Source organism: Artemia sp. Qi Xiang Cuo, unplaced genomic scaffold (assembly GCF_049724085.1).
Source record: "Artemia sp. Qi Xiang Cuo unplaced genomic scaffold, ASM4972408v1 HiC_scaffold_3115, whole genome shotgun sequence".
Taxonomy (NCBI): Eukaryota; Metazoa; Arthropoda; class Branchiopoda; order Anostraca; family Artemiidae; genus Artemia; species Artemia sp. Qi Xiang Cuo.
This window is the reverse complement of record NW_028300510.1, coordinates 9751-23349: the sequence shown is the minus strand read 5'-3', so window position 1 is coordinate 23349 and position 13599 is coordinate 9751. Positions and strand designations below refer to the sequence as shown.

Below are 13599 nucleotides of genomic sequence, written 5' to 3'. Positions count from 1 at the left end.
TTTTAGCTCTGATATAGAATGCTTAAAATTGTATAAATTTAACGAAAAGAAAATTATTTCTATTATGAGAATTACCGTTGTAAAAACAGTGGGGAGGGGTTAGGTTTATGTGGTAAAAAGAACATATTTTATATTTCCTATCGAGTATAAAGATATCACGGTGGTGTTTTGTATTGTGGGGGATGTGGGACTTAGATATACTGGAGGGTGACCAATGAAAATAATTTTATTTGAAAATAAAAATTTAAAATGTACTCACATTGCTAATTGTGGCTGTCAAGGCTTCAACCTCATCAATAATATTTAAGTGTTATATCCATTGTCAGGTCACAATACTTTCTGATAATTTAATCACAATGCATGTCCGTTATATGCGAAATCTCATGGGCGAATTGTTATGTAATGGGGAAAACCATATGTAAGCAAACCTCTGATTGGCTGAGAAGGGGGATGTAACCGACTCGCTGATTGGCTGAGAAGGAAACACGTGATCTAACTGTTTCCTATTTCTGGAAACTCATAACATTCGCCTCTAGCATGCACTTACAACAACAACAACAACAATCAATCGACCTTTGGAAAAAGAGGTCATTGACTCCAGTCCCCGTTAGACTCAATAATCCAGAAAACATCCATCAAAGTGAGAAAAGTCCTGTTTTTTCATTCTCACTGACAAAAACCATAAAACAGACATAAATGGATGTTGAAATCCATGAAAAACATCAAATAAATTGACCAACACTCATAACCCTCCAAGAAACATCCATAAAAGTGAGAAAATTCCTGTTTTTTCAAGTGAGAAAAATCCTGTTTTTTCATTCTCAGTGAGAAAACCATAAGCCACGTGGTTCTGTTCGGACCTTTAGGGTCCTTTCTACTTGTATCTGTACTTATGCTTGCTAAGCATATTTTTCAACGAAGTGTGAAGTATTTTTCTTTTTCTTGCACAGCTTGATCTTTATCGTTAAAGGTAGTTGGATTCTTTATTCTTCCCCTTCTTTTCTTCATTAACCTTTGTGTTTTCCGAGTATGGGGTTTTAATTTCCTAAATTTTTTTCTTTCTTTACTGTAGGAATACATAATTATTCTTTTGATTATTGTTTGGCAAGAATAAAATCCATTTACCTATACTTTTATACTATAAAGCTCTTCATTGGTTTAACTGTATGTCTGTTTCTTTACAATGCATTCCACAATAAAAGGACTAATGGGACCAAAATTTTCCCTTATGCTACAAGAAAAAAAAAATACTGGATATAGAAATCCGAACATAGGCCCTGAAAACTAAAAAAAATAAAAAACAAAATAAAAAAGTGATGTTAAAATCCATACTATAAAGATAAATTTAGGTGATATTTGGCACATACGAGTCTCTATGGCGGGAAAGCAGCAAGAGAGAGGTTTGAATGATGGGTGGAAGGGGGAGGAATATATCAAGTTTTATTTACAGCGTCGAAAACACATGTATCTGGTGGAAGGACAAAAGAAGGAGGGGGAGATTTTGTTGTTGGTGCTCATGGATGTGTTTTTAATCAGTTATATCATATATGACTTGAGACATGATATCTTTATCTTTAAATTTTCCAGAGTTTTGATGGCTAAGTAGGGGAAAGGATTAAAATTTCTTGCGGGGTGGGAATGGGTGAGAATTGCATGTTGCTTTTCAGATAAAGATGTTTTCATCCACAAATTTGTCAAATCTGGATTACTTTTTGGCAGGCGTACCCTATCCCCTCCCTGAAATAATTTATACTGGTACCCTTGTACACATGAATACTCACACTAATGTTTTAAATTTGGATCATTGAAACTAAATACCCCAAACAAAGAAACTGACACTATATATTAGCTCCTCAAAGAAAGGAAAGTTCTTCTATATCTTACTCTCCCTTCCACCAAGTAACTTTATCTGTATTTTTATATAAGAAAGGAAATTTATAGCTTAAACTAAGAAATTATAAGCCAACACAAAAAGTCATGCCTGACTGCTGGTGTACAACGTTCCTAAAACTACCAATTGCAAACCAAGAGGGAAGGCTTGTTCTAGATTGTTGCTTCACCCTTCCCCTAAAAAAATTGTCTTAAGCTACATGTCCTTAAAAATATATACTAATGGCAAAATAAAGAACTTCTACACACTGACATCCTTCTCTCCAGCCATAAAATAAATGAAACCCTCTTTAAAATTAAACTTTAATTCTACACCTTGAAACCTACTCGCCCAAACTATCAAAGAAAGTAAAATATGCATATAAGTTGTAAGCCATACCTGCCTTCTCTTATGTCTCTTGTAAAGTAGATATAAAGCTAACAATTTTTCTTGCCCTGTTCTCAAACTAATGTTAAATTTTTTTTGACGTTTGTCTTTAATGCCAGACAGTAGTCATATTCGTGAATAAAACCATAATTTGACACAACAGCAAACAATACAATATCAGTCTGGGTTAGGCAAAAACGGAGGAAACAGACGGTTTCAATGTAAATATTTACATCCTATTATAGATTTTGCTATATGTGGCTGCTGTATGTAAGAGAAAAATTGAAATCAATGCAAAAAGTACAAAAGGTATTGTTTTGTCATTTGCAAACTCATTCTACATGATTTAGAACTGCCTTTACAGATCGTTTGTATTTAAATCAAATGTTCTTGTTCAATATGAAAGATTATACATGGGAACATTTATGTTATGTTCAATAACAATTGCTATATTTAAAGTGCTATATTAAAAAAAAGTATAGCTGATACAGACAAAACTTATTTCATATTTGGATTCAGCATCCCAGAAACAACATTGAATCAGCTTAAAAAACCTTGGCACTAAAATTTTTTTTCCCATTAACCTGTTATGAAATTAACTGAATTTGACTTAGATGAATTTCTGAACTTAACTGAATTTCGTTTGTGCAAGAGCCCATTTGAAACTCAGATTGCATTCGACTGATAGCAGAGGGTGTTGGATATTTTGCGATTTCTGCAGATGCTACCAATAAATGCAGCAGGAAAGAAAAGCATTCTTGGGACATTTAACTCAACACATGTATAGAGCAGGGATTAACTTATTTAATCCTTCGTTGCCGAACTATTCAACAGTATATCACATATATAAATTAAAGGTTCAACTGGTTCCAAATTAATAACCTAACAACTTAAAAACAGGTTAGAAAAGAAAAAACATAGACCTTATTTTATAACTAATTAATAAAAATATTACAAAAATGGCAAAAATATACGCTAATTTAATTCATTATTTAGGCTGAAAAAGTAAAAAAACAAAAAAAAAACAACAAAAGTATAGCATCGTCTTTTGTTAATTTGGATTGATAATTGGGTATTTGTTTGTTACAAATTGCTGGGTTTATTTTATATTTATTGTGTCAACCTATTTTTAGCTACCATCAACATAACGTTTTTACAGGCACATAAGGAACATAAGCTGGGTAAGCATCATTAGGTAACGTAAGGAATATAACCTTATGAGCAATAACGGAAAAAAATTTATGAAACACTTAAGGGATATTAGGAAGAAAAAACAGTATGACAAACAAATAAGTTATTCTAGATGCATGTGTAAGATGTGTAAAAAACAATCAAACGATTATTTGGCGCATTTGAATCTTACTAAATGTTCTAGGTCATTGGTAATAATAGAGATACGGAATTTCTATGTAGTTTCAGAGGGTATAAAAAAAATGTTTGTAAAAAATTCCGGAGCTTACAGGTTCATTCATAAACTTAAGCCAAAAGTATGTAGTGCAATACATAGGAAAAGCGTTTTCTTTGAACAAATACAAAAATTGTATCTTTTAAAAAAAGCATCATTTTAAAGCACCCTACAATTTCGAAAGAGCTACGGGCAATGGCTTACGTGCAAAACATAGCGCAAAGCATAACATACGTCTTAAGTATTGCACACTTGGAATTTTTTTTCACATTGGAATTAGGGGGAGTATCAGATAAACGATTTCTGCGCAAAAACTTTTTGCGGATGCAGACTGCAATTAAGTGCGATAACTTTTTTTTGGTGTCTTCCCACGCATGGGAGACGTCAGCAAACCAGTTGTTTTACAATAGATATAAACTGAAAATTTGGTTCTTAAAGGCAGTCTTAGGATATCATCCAGAGACAATTTGTATGTTGATTTACCAAGTTATTAATTTGGATTTTGTCAATTGTCATCTTGTGTAAGTACAATAAAACCATTGTTTATTATGATCTTCTTGTTTGTATTGTCAGACGTCAGTCAGATCTCTTGTGTACTCTAGGTAACGTTCCCATTGGGAATCAATATCAAAGGATAGCAAACCGTCTTGAATCTGTACTTCTTAATCTCAAGATAGAGGCAACAAAACTCAATCAGATCCCATAATTTCATTCTCATAGGAGAAGGGATTCAAACCCTTCGTGAAGCCACCTCTAAATTAAAAGTCAGAAAACATAATCAAGATATGAAAGCCTCCTTAAGATTAACCACTTAAGAATTTAAGCATTACCCTCCGTTTCATTTGGCGCAGCCTCAAATTAGAGAATACCACGAGAAAAACTGACAACTAACAATACAAAATCTTTTTTCTTTATTTTTATGTAAGTGTTTATTTTAATAATGTGTATTTTACAAACTTATTTTAAAAATAACACAATTAAAAAATAAGATAGAATGGCACAGGAACAAAAAGACCTACTAACAGCTCAACAATTAATTGCAACATCGGTAGAAATTGCAAAATCCCTCCCAGAATATGAAGGGGACACAGACGTGGACCAATTCAATATTCATTTGGCACAATTTGTAACAATGACAAAAGTAGATTTAAAAATACTGAAAAACATGCTACTTTTGAGGCTAAAAGGCCAAGCGCTTACGTTTCTAAAACAAATTGAACATTCAATTGGTACAGAACCGAACGCATCAATAAACTCAGTAGAATTGTTACAACAGGCATTCCAAAAGAGGTTCATTGACACTAGTTCTTTGAACAAACTAAAACATGGAATAGTCACGTTTGAACAAACACAAAATATAAGATAATAACTACATAAAATTAGAATTTCAACAGAAGCACAATATGGCCCAGGAGAAGGAGAACTGTATGAAAAATAATACTTAATGCTTTCAAACAGGGACTCAACCCTAAGCTTTATCGCCTACTAATTTCCAAAAATATTGAAGACCTGGAATTAGCGGTCCAGGAAGTCGAAAGAGCTTGCGAAATTGATAGTATTGTCTTGCAACATCAAAAATTATCAATTAATAATGTAGAAACAAAAACACCCAAAACCTCGAGAGAGCCCTCCCCACGATTTTTCTCACGAGAACCATTGCCAAAACCCAATACAACTAGGAGTCAAACCCCACCAAAACAACGATTGGAACGTTTTTCAGAAAATAACCAATCAAGGCCAATAACCTTTAACCGACCTATAAACGGCTATGCATGTGACCGGATAGGCCACATAGCAAGGAACTGTTTTTTGAACAATTATAATTCAAAGTACCGCGGGACGTATAATAGTTTGTTCAGGAGAACAAACAACAGCGGGTACGCGATGAGAGGCAATAGAGGAAGTACTTCCCTAACAAGAGGTAGATATAACAAGAGCAAAAACTTCAAAAGCAATAAGTCACAAGACCGTGGTAGAACTAGTTACCCAAGAAGTAAGTGGAATACCAGGGGCAACTTTACAAACAGGCGAGATCAAAATACCAATGCTAATTGGCAGAACAACCAGAATAGTGAAAATGGAACAAATGAACGTTCTACATCAAATGACTGGGCACCCCAGGGAAAGAACACAAGCCTCCAAAACCCATAAGACCTAATTTTGGCGGAAGAATATTTTTTAGGTCTCCTAAAGTAATAATACCATTTTGAAGTGCAGAAAATAATAAAATATTACCCATATTTAACAATTTCAGTGTTGAAAATATTTATTTTAATGCCCTAATAGACTCTGGAGCCACTGTAAATGTTATGAACATATCTGTGTTTAATGCATTACCCAGGCACATCAAACAACGAATAAACTATTCATGTCCTAACTTACCAAGCGTGACAGGAAATAATTTAGAAGTTAAAGGATCTATATACCTGACGGTACTTAAAGATAATAGAAGCTTCCCTACTAGATTTATTATCTGTAGAAATTTCCCTTATGAAGCAATAATAGGCTTCAATTTTTTGAAAACAAACAAAATACTATTAGATGTAGCCAATTCCAAATTTATTTATCCGTCGGAAAAACGGTTCAGAGTGAACAATATTCAAAACAATTCAACAAAGTTAAAAATAAATGATATAAAAGAATACAGTGACAAACAAATTCAGGAAATTACCAAACTACGGAAAGAAGTTATAAGAAAAGACCCCCCTAATAACAATAAACCTAACAAAATTGTTTTAAATTCAATAAATACAAAAACCTCTGAAAAATACTATGGATTCTTAGTACGTAAAACCAAAATCCCACCTAATTCAATGCAGAGTGTACAAATATCCCAAATGATTGAACCAATTAATGATAAAAATGAAATTTGTATCGCCACACCAATAGAGGATATTCCTAAAAATTTGACATGTGAAGAACAAATTATAAATTATGAAAAGGGAGAGGGTTACATTTGGATAACAAATACACACGAAAATGATGTAATTAATTTAAAAAAAGGTACATGCCTAGTAGAGATACAAGTTGTGTCGGAAGCGGACCTAGACGATTGGAAAAAGTCAGGGGAAAACTTAGTAAATAATATAAATACACAAGAAAAAGAATACCCCCTCTCAAAAACCCAATTATTAGAAAAATTTGATTTAAATCTTATCACTGATATCCAGCTAAAGAATAAATTATGCGAACTACTTTGGGAATTCAAAGACGTTTTTCAACGTCAGAGAATGGTATAGGCTTGATACCATTTTACGAACACGCAATACAAACCACAGGGTTACCTGATGCCAAACAACCATACCGTATTCCATACGAACATAAGGAGTGGCTTAAGAATAAAATCAAGGAGCTCGAACGAAATGAAATAATCAGACCTAGCATTAGCCCTTATTCTGCTCCAGTGATCCTGGTACCCAAAAAAAACAAGGACCTTAGATTGGTGGTGGACTACAGAGCTTTAAATAAACAATTAGTTAGATATAAATTTCTACTTCAAAGAATAGATGAAATCTTAGACTCGATTTCAAACAATAATAAAATATTCACTTCCCTAGACTTAACTCAGGGATACCATCAAGTAAAAATAGCAGAAAGCGACGTATATAAAACAGCATTCTGCACAACTGAATGTGGTTCTTATGAATACTTGCGAGTGCCCTTTGGACTCAAAACCAGTTCTAGCGCATTGTGCAGACCCTTGCTTCACCTTCTAAGAGGCCTAAATAATATAATCCATTTTGTGGATGATGTGATTTGCATGGATAAAAATGCTGAGGACCATTTAATTACCCTATCCAAGGTATTCGAAAAATTTAGAGAGGGAAATTTAAAATGTAGACCGGAAAAAGTAAACTTGTTCCAAAATAAAATAAAATTTTTGGGAGTAGTAGTAACGCAAGGCCAAATAGCCCCTGATCCAGAAAAAGTAAAAATAGTAGAGAATCTCAGAGCCCCCCAAACTATAAAACAGTTAAGAGGTATCCTGGGACTTTGTGGTTACTTTCGAAGATTCATACGAAACTATTCCCAGATAGCCAAGCCCCTAACTGACCTTACTCGAGGAAAACCACAAAAGATTAATTGGTAAAAAGAAGCGCAAGACTCATTAGATTATCTAAAAAAAGCACTCACATCAGAACCCATCTTATCATTGCCAAACTTCCAAACGGGACAATTCGTAGTCACTCCTGATTCATCAACAAAGGGAATAGGGGCCATTCTCTCACAAACATTTGAAAGGGGAGAAAATGGCAAAATTATAAAGGAAGAAAAGATAATAGCATATGCTAGTCGTACCCTCACCCCAGGAGAAAAAAATTATTCAGCCACCATGCTTGAGTTATTATCAATAATACATCACCTAGACAAATTTAGACATTATTTGGTGGGTAGGAAATTTAAACTACGCTGTGATCATAAGAGATTACAATACCTACAAACTTTTAAAAAACCAACGTGAATCCTTGCTTGATGGATACTCAAATTACAATATTTAGAGTATGACTTTGAATACCACAAGGGAAAGGAAAACACTCCTTGTGATTACCTAAGTAGATTTCCAGAGGATAACCCCTGGGAAAATGAAATTAACGAAGTTAACGCAATAAACTCAAAAAAAGACCAAAAAAGTAGAAAATTAAAAACAATTATAGCCAATGAGTCAAAAAATGAGTATGGCCTGCTATCCTTGATTAATATAAAAGAAAGCCAAAATACAGATGAAACATGTGCTGCCCTGATAAAATATTTCCTAGATGATCAAGAATTACCATGTTATTTAAAAACACTCAAAAAGGAGATAGATAATTATTATTATGATTTGGATGAAAAAATATTATGTAGAATAATAACCAATGAAACCAACCGAAACCAAACTGCTATAATTCCAGTCTTACCCCAAAATCTAGAAATTCCTGCATTTAAGTATTTCCATTCAGAGATAGGTGATCAACTAGGAATTAGTAAGACTTCACAAATTAAAGCAATAATATTATGTCCCCTCAACTCTAACTAAACTTAAGGACTTCATAAACAAATGTAACAAATGTAATCTGAGAAAAAACCGATTATATTCCCTAATCCACCCATGGGAAGAACCCCCATGGCAAGGTTTCCATTTGACATAATTTCATTTGATCTATATGGCACTAATGGTGGCTTGCCTACATCTAGCAAAGGTAACACTTGCATCTTGTCGGTCATCGGCCATTTTTCCGGTTTCAGTTTTGCTAAAGCGTTAAAAAATCAAAGTGCCTACACCACCAGTAAAGCACTCGCTAAGTTGTTCCTAAATTTCGGAATACCAAATACAGTGCTGAGTTATAACAGGAGTAATTTTGTCTCAAAAGTAACTAAAGATTTAATGAACTTTCTCCACATTAATAAATTAGTAACAACCCCATATCATCCTCAAGCCAATGGGAAAATTGAAAATAGACATAAATTATTTTCAAATATTTTAGGAATTTACACAAAAGAGAATAGAAGAGACTGGCATGAGACCTTACCTTACCTAACTAACGTGATCAACACGGCATTCTCACCAGTAGTAAAAGACAACCCTTTCTATATACTTTTCGGACGAGATTTCAGAATTCCCTATGATGAAATTATCGAATCAAGACAGTATTATAAGGATTTCGAAGATAACAAGCATGAATTTATTATTAGAATGAGAAAGACTTATAAAATTTTTGAGAAAGAAATAGAAAAATCCAATATAAATCAGGAAAATAAAAATATACTAAACGTCAAGGGAGATTTAAATTTCAATGTAGGGGATTTTGTTTATGTTAAAAACGAAATGAAAAAATGGGATAAGAAGCTCTCGGATCGATACTCTGGCCCTTAGAGAATAAAAAAGAAATACGATAATAAAATAACATTTAAGATCTTTAGCTCAAGTACGGAAAAAACTTATAAAACTCACATCAATCGTATAAACAGAGTAAAATTTCCGGAAGCATGGGCCCCACAACCCACGAAGTCTGATTCCTCAGAGGCAGAAAATAAACCACCTAGATCAAGATTAAGTGAATTAAAACCCTTTAATTTCAAACAAGGATATTTCGAAAACGAGAGCGAAGAAGAGGATTTCAATGAATTCTTAGCAATGACAAATATGGTTACCCCAAAGAATCGAATCCCAAATAGCCTAAAATACGGAGAAAATAATTCATCCTCCACGGAGAGTTCAGAGGATCAAGATTATACCATTTCTCCAAAATCTAAATTTTTTCCCGATAGAATTTCAACCCCCCATCCTGCTGAACCATTCCCAAACGATTTAATTTCACCAACAACACCCATAGAGCGACCTGTATCGCTCTATGATGAGTTAAATAGAACTATTGATAGCCCTAGCAACCAAAAATCGGAGTACCCCCGTTAACCACGAGTAATAACTCTACGCGAAGCAATGGACAAAATAAACTACCCTATCATAACAGGACACAGGACACTCAAAGTAAATCCTGAAACGACAGAGGACGCTCAAAAATCGCATGATCACGATATAACGGTATCAAAGGCCAAACCAAGGAATTGGACATCTTGGAAGGAGACTTTGATACAACAAATGCCACATCCCCCTGAAGACTTTGCTTTCAAGCAATGGCGGAATCCGACAAAAACTTTTGACTCTTCAGAGAGTTCACAGGAATCATTTAATCCGCCAGAAGTAAGAGTCCCTCCTAAACAAGCAATTTATAAGCCTACAACTTCAAGGGGGGAAGAAATTTTTGAAGGCAAGGCCGGCTCTACCCCCAAGTCCAAAAAGTCCCCCATTACAGACCCTGAATCATCAAGTACATCAGAGTCGGAAGGTGAATCTGACCAGGAAAAATTCAGAAATCCAAAAAGTTCAAAACCAACTCCGGCGGCATTGTACGGAAAGGAGGCAACATTAAAAGGTCAAAAATATCTAAATAAACAATATAAAAAATTTGACATTATCTCGTTAGCCCAACCAAAAAAAGACAAGCCCCAATCAACCAAGGAAATAACAACCAAATCCGGCAGGGTAGTGAAAAAACCAGAAAAAGTAGATATATAAATAAATTTAAATGTACTAATCCTTATATTATATCCGCAAGCAATATCCACCCTTTATATTACGTATCACTTTCAGGTGCATTAAATCACTTGGACAAAAAAAAACTGACAAGTTGCTCCAAGGAAAGTGAGTAAGATTCTTATTTAAACAATTAACACACTAACAAAAATAGAGTGACAGTTTGCTAAACTAACATTTAGTAACTGACCCCTTAATTTTTTTTGCCCTTAGCTACCTAAAAGTACCCATACTTAGCCTGTAGACCCAATTACTTAAAAACAAATAATTTTTCATTCATCCCTATACCCAATAATGTCTGAATACGAAGTTGAGAATCAACAAATTATATCTGACGAATTTATCTCGTCAGGCAAAATGATATTACATCAATTTTTAACGGAAAATACGTCCACAGGAAGGCGAAATAGATTCAAAAAGTTGACTCCTGAATGGATGAAATATAAAAACGTTTATAATATTATTGGAGATATGTGCGACGCAAATGAATACGACATCACCAATGAAGCAACATTTCTTATTAGTGGGGAAGAAACACCTCTCAAAATCCATCCCTTGGATCTGGCCATCCAAGCAAATAACCCCCACGCTGTAAGAGCCTTGCTTGACAATGGGGCTCGAACGGCTAACCATTTAACCGTAAATACACAATATTTAATCACAAAATTAGACCATAAGATCTTAAGCATTATCTTACTTCACCACGAAACTAAATCTTATTTGTCAAACAATAGAAGATGGTTTTGTAAGAATCTAAGCGACTTCATGGAAATCATTATAAAGTTAAAGGTACATGACAAAATTACACATTTACCCAGAATCATTAAAATAAAAAAGGCCATTAGGACATTCAGAATTCTCAGCAAGTCTGTACCAAAGGATCCATCTCTCCAGAAGTTAATCTTCCAGTTCATGGTTCATGAAATAATTCGTAAATTTATACCATATGTGACCGGACGACCTAACCATGTTCGGATATTTAACTTCTGGCACTTCGATCTGATTCAGATATTAATGAATCAAGATGTGTCCTTATGGCATAAGGATTTGAACCGTTTTATGAGGCGCCAAGCTGACTTTATGATTCGTAATACGGTTCAAGTCTTCTTGCAAAGAATTGAGGACGATCACCTTTGGGCACTACCATCAGGGGGACCAATAAACGACTACTTCATTAGGCTCCATGACTACAATATACTGAAGTCCATGATTTATGATCTGTATCAATCTAATAGGAACTTCCCGTTAGAAATAAAAAAGGATCATATATTAAAATTTGAGGAAAAAAGGGACCCAAATCCAACCAGAAAAAAGGATGTGGTAACCCTCGAATTAATATACAGACCCCTCTCAGTCAGAGATGAAGGAACTACCTTATTGGGTCTATCTCGGAAAAAAATACGTAATCACATGATCACAGATGTAAAACAAATAAGGAAATTGTCCCTCCCAAAAAGATCATTAAAATGCATAATGTATTATCACAACTATCCAGGAGAGTGACCAAAAATAACATTCAAGACGAATATAAAAGATAACGAATACGTAGTAGGGAAAGTAAAATGGGAAATCAAAAAAATTAAAAAATATGAAAATTTGAAAGAAACTTTTAGCGCAATTCTGGATAACTGGTAAAGTAGACACTCACACACGCGGCTACGCGCACAAAGGGTGACCACCAACATACCTGACACACAAAAAATAAGCAGCGCATATTTCTCCAATGACCAGTAAAATCAAAATAAAAACTACCAAGTTCCCAAGTATATAAATAACAGGATCACCAAAATTAATTTTTGTATTAAATTTTTGATTTATGAATTATAATTCAAAAAATTGCTGAATAACATTTTATTATATTATAACTAATCATACAAGAGAAAATGCAGTGAACAGCCGTCCTAAATCCCTGGCAGCCTCCAGAGTAGGCAAACGTGAGGATCACTGAGAATCTCTTGCCATATAATTGTTTTCGAGGTATATTGCAGAAAATCTCTTTGACAACTTTGCGTTTTGTTGCACTACATTGACGTAACCCTCGATTCTTCCTTAAGAAGAATATTTTGGTCTTCATAACCTATTTCTTCTTCCCAGTGCATTATGATATTGTCTGAAAAACTGTCAGATACCATTTTTTTTTTAAGTCCTTCAGGGTTACCTGCGTTAGTCATAAGACTTTGTTTATCATCACGTTAACTACGGCTGGGTTGTTCGTTGTCTGAATCTTCAATCACTATCAGTGGTGATTGAATGATAATTGGTGGTGGTTGGAGGTTCGGATAGGGATTCTCGCCATATAATTGTGTGCTGCGTACACATGTGTGGCGACACATATTCAGACACCACAATAATTCAAAAAATAAATAAAGGTAGTTTCATGGAATAATTTTAAACTAGTACGGAACTTTGGAGAATCGAACTGTAATAACCTAGTGCAAGGTGGCACTGGTGAGAAACAATTCAACTTGGGTCTAAAGTTACCTTACTTTCCATTCAAAAATAAATATTCAGTCTTAGTTATTTTGAAGCTTTAGAAGCATCGAATTATGTCGAACGTAAGTCCCCTAGTGTGAGGAAATACTGGGAAATAAAAGTTTGATTTCGACTTAAGGTCACCATATATGTAACTAATTTTGAAGTAAAACAACAAGACAATAGCCAATAGAAACTACCTTTCATTTCAGAAAAATGGCCAAGGCATTTATTGACACAGAATTCATATCAATCATGTTTACCAAAGAAAACATAATATACTCAGCGGCAATCCTCTTAGTGGACAAAGACCGACATAATAGTTTTGCAAAAAAGCGGGATGTAAAGCACGATTTAAGAAAACATGACAAAGAATCATACAATTTTGGA

At 34.2% G+C, this 13599-nt stretch overlaps 1 protein-coding gene across 1 annotated transcript; it reads left to right on the top strand.

Moving 5' to 3' along the window:
- The first annotated feature begins 3758 nt into the window (after positions 1 to 3758).
- Positions 3759 to 12240, top strand: LOC148938574 (uncharacterized). Its single transcript, XM_089107690.1, has 2 exons — positions 3759 to 4183; positions 10795 to 12240. The coding sequence occupies exon 2, from the start codon at positions 11032 to 11034 to the stop codon at positions 12238 to 12240; it is 1209 nt and encodes a 402-aa protein (XP_088963816.1). The 5' UTR covers positions 3759 to 4183; positions 10795 to 11031.
- Positions 12241 to 13599: the final 1359 nt, after the last annotated feature.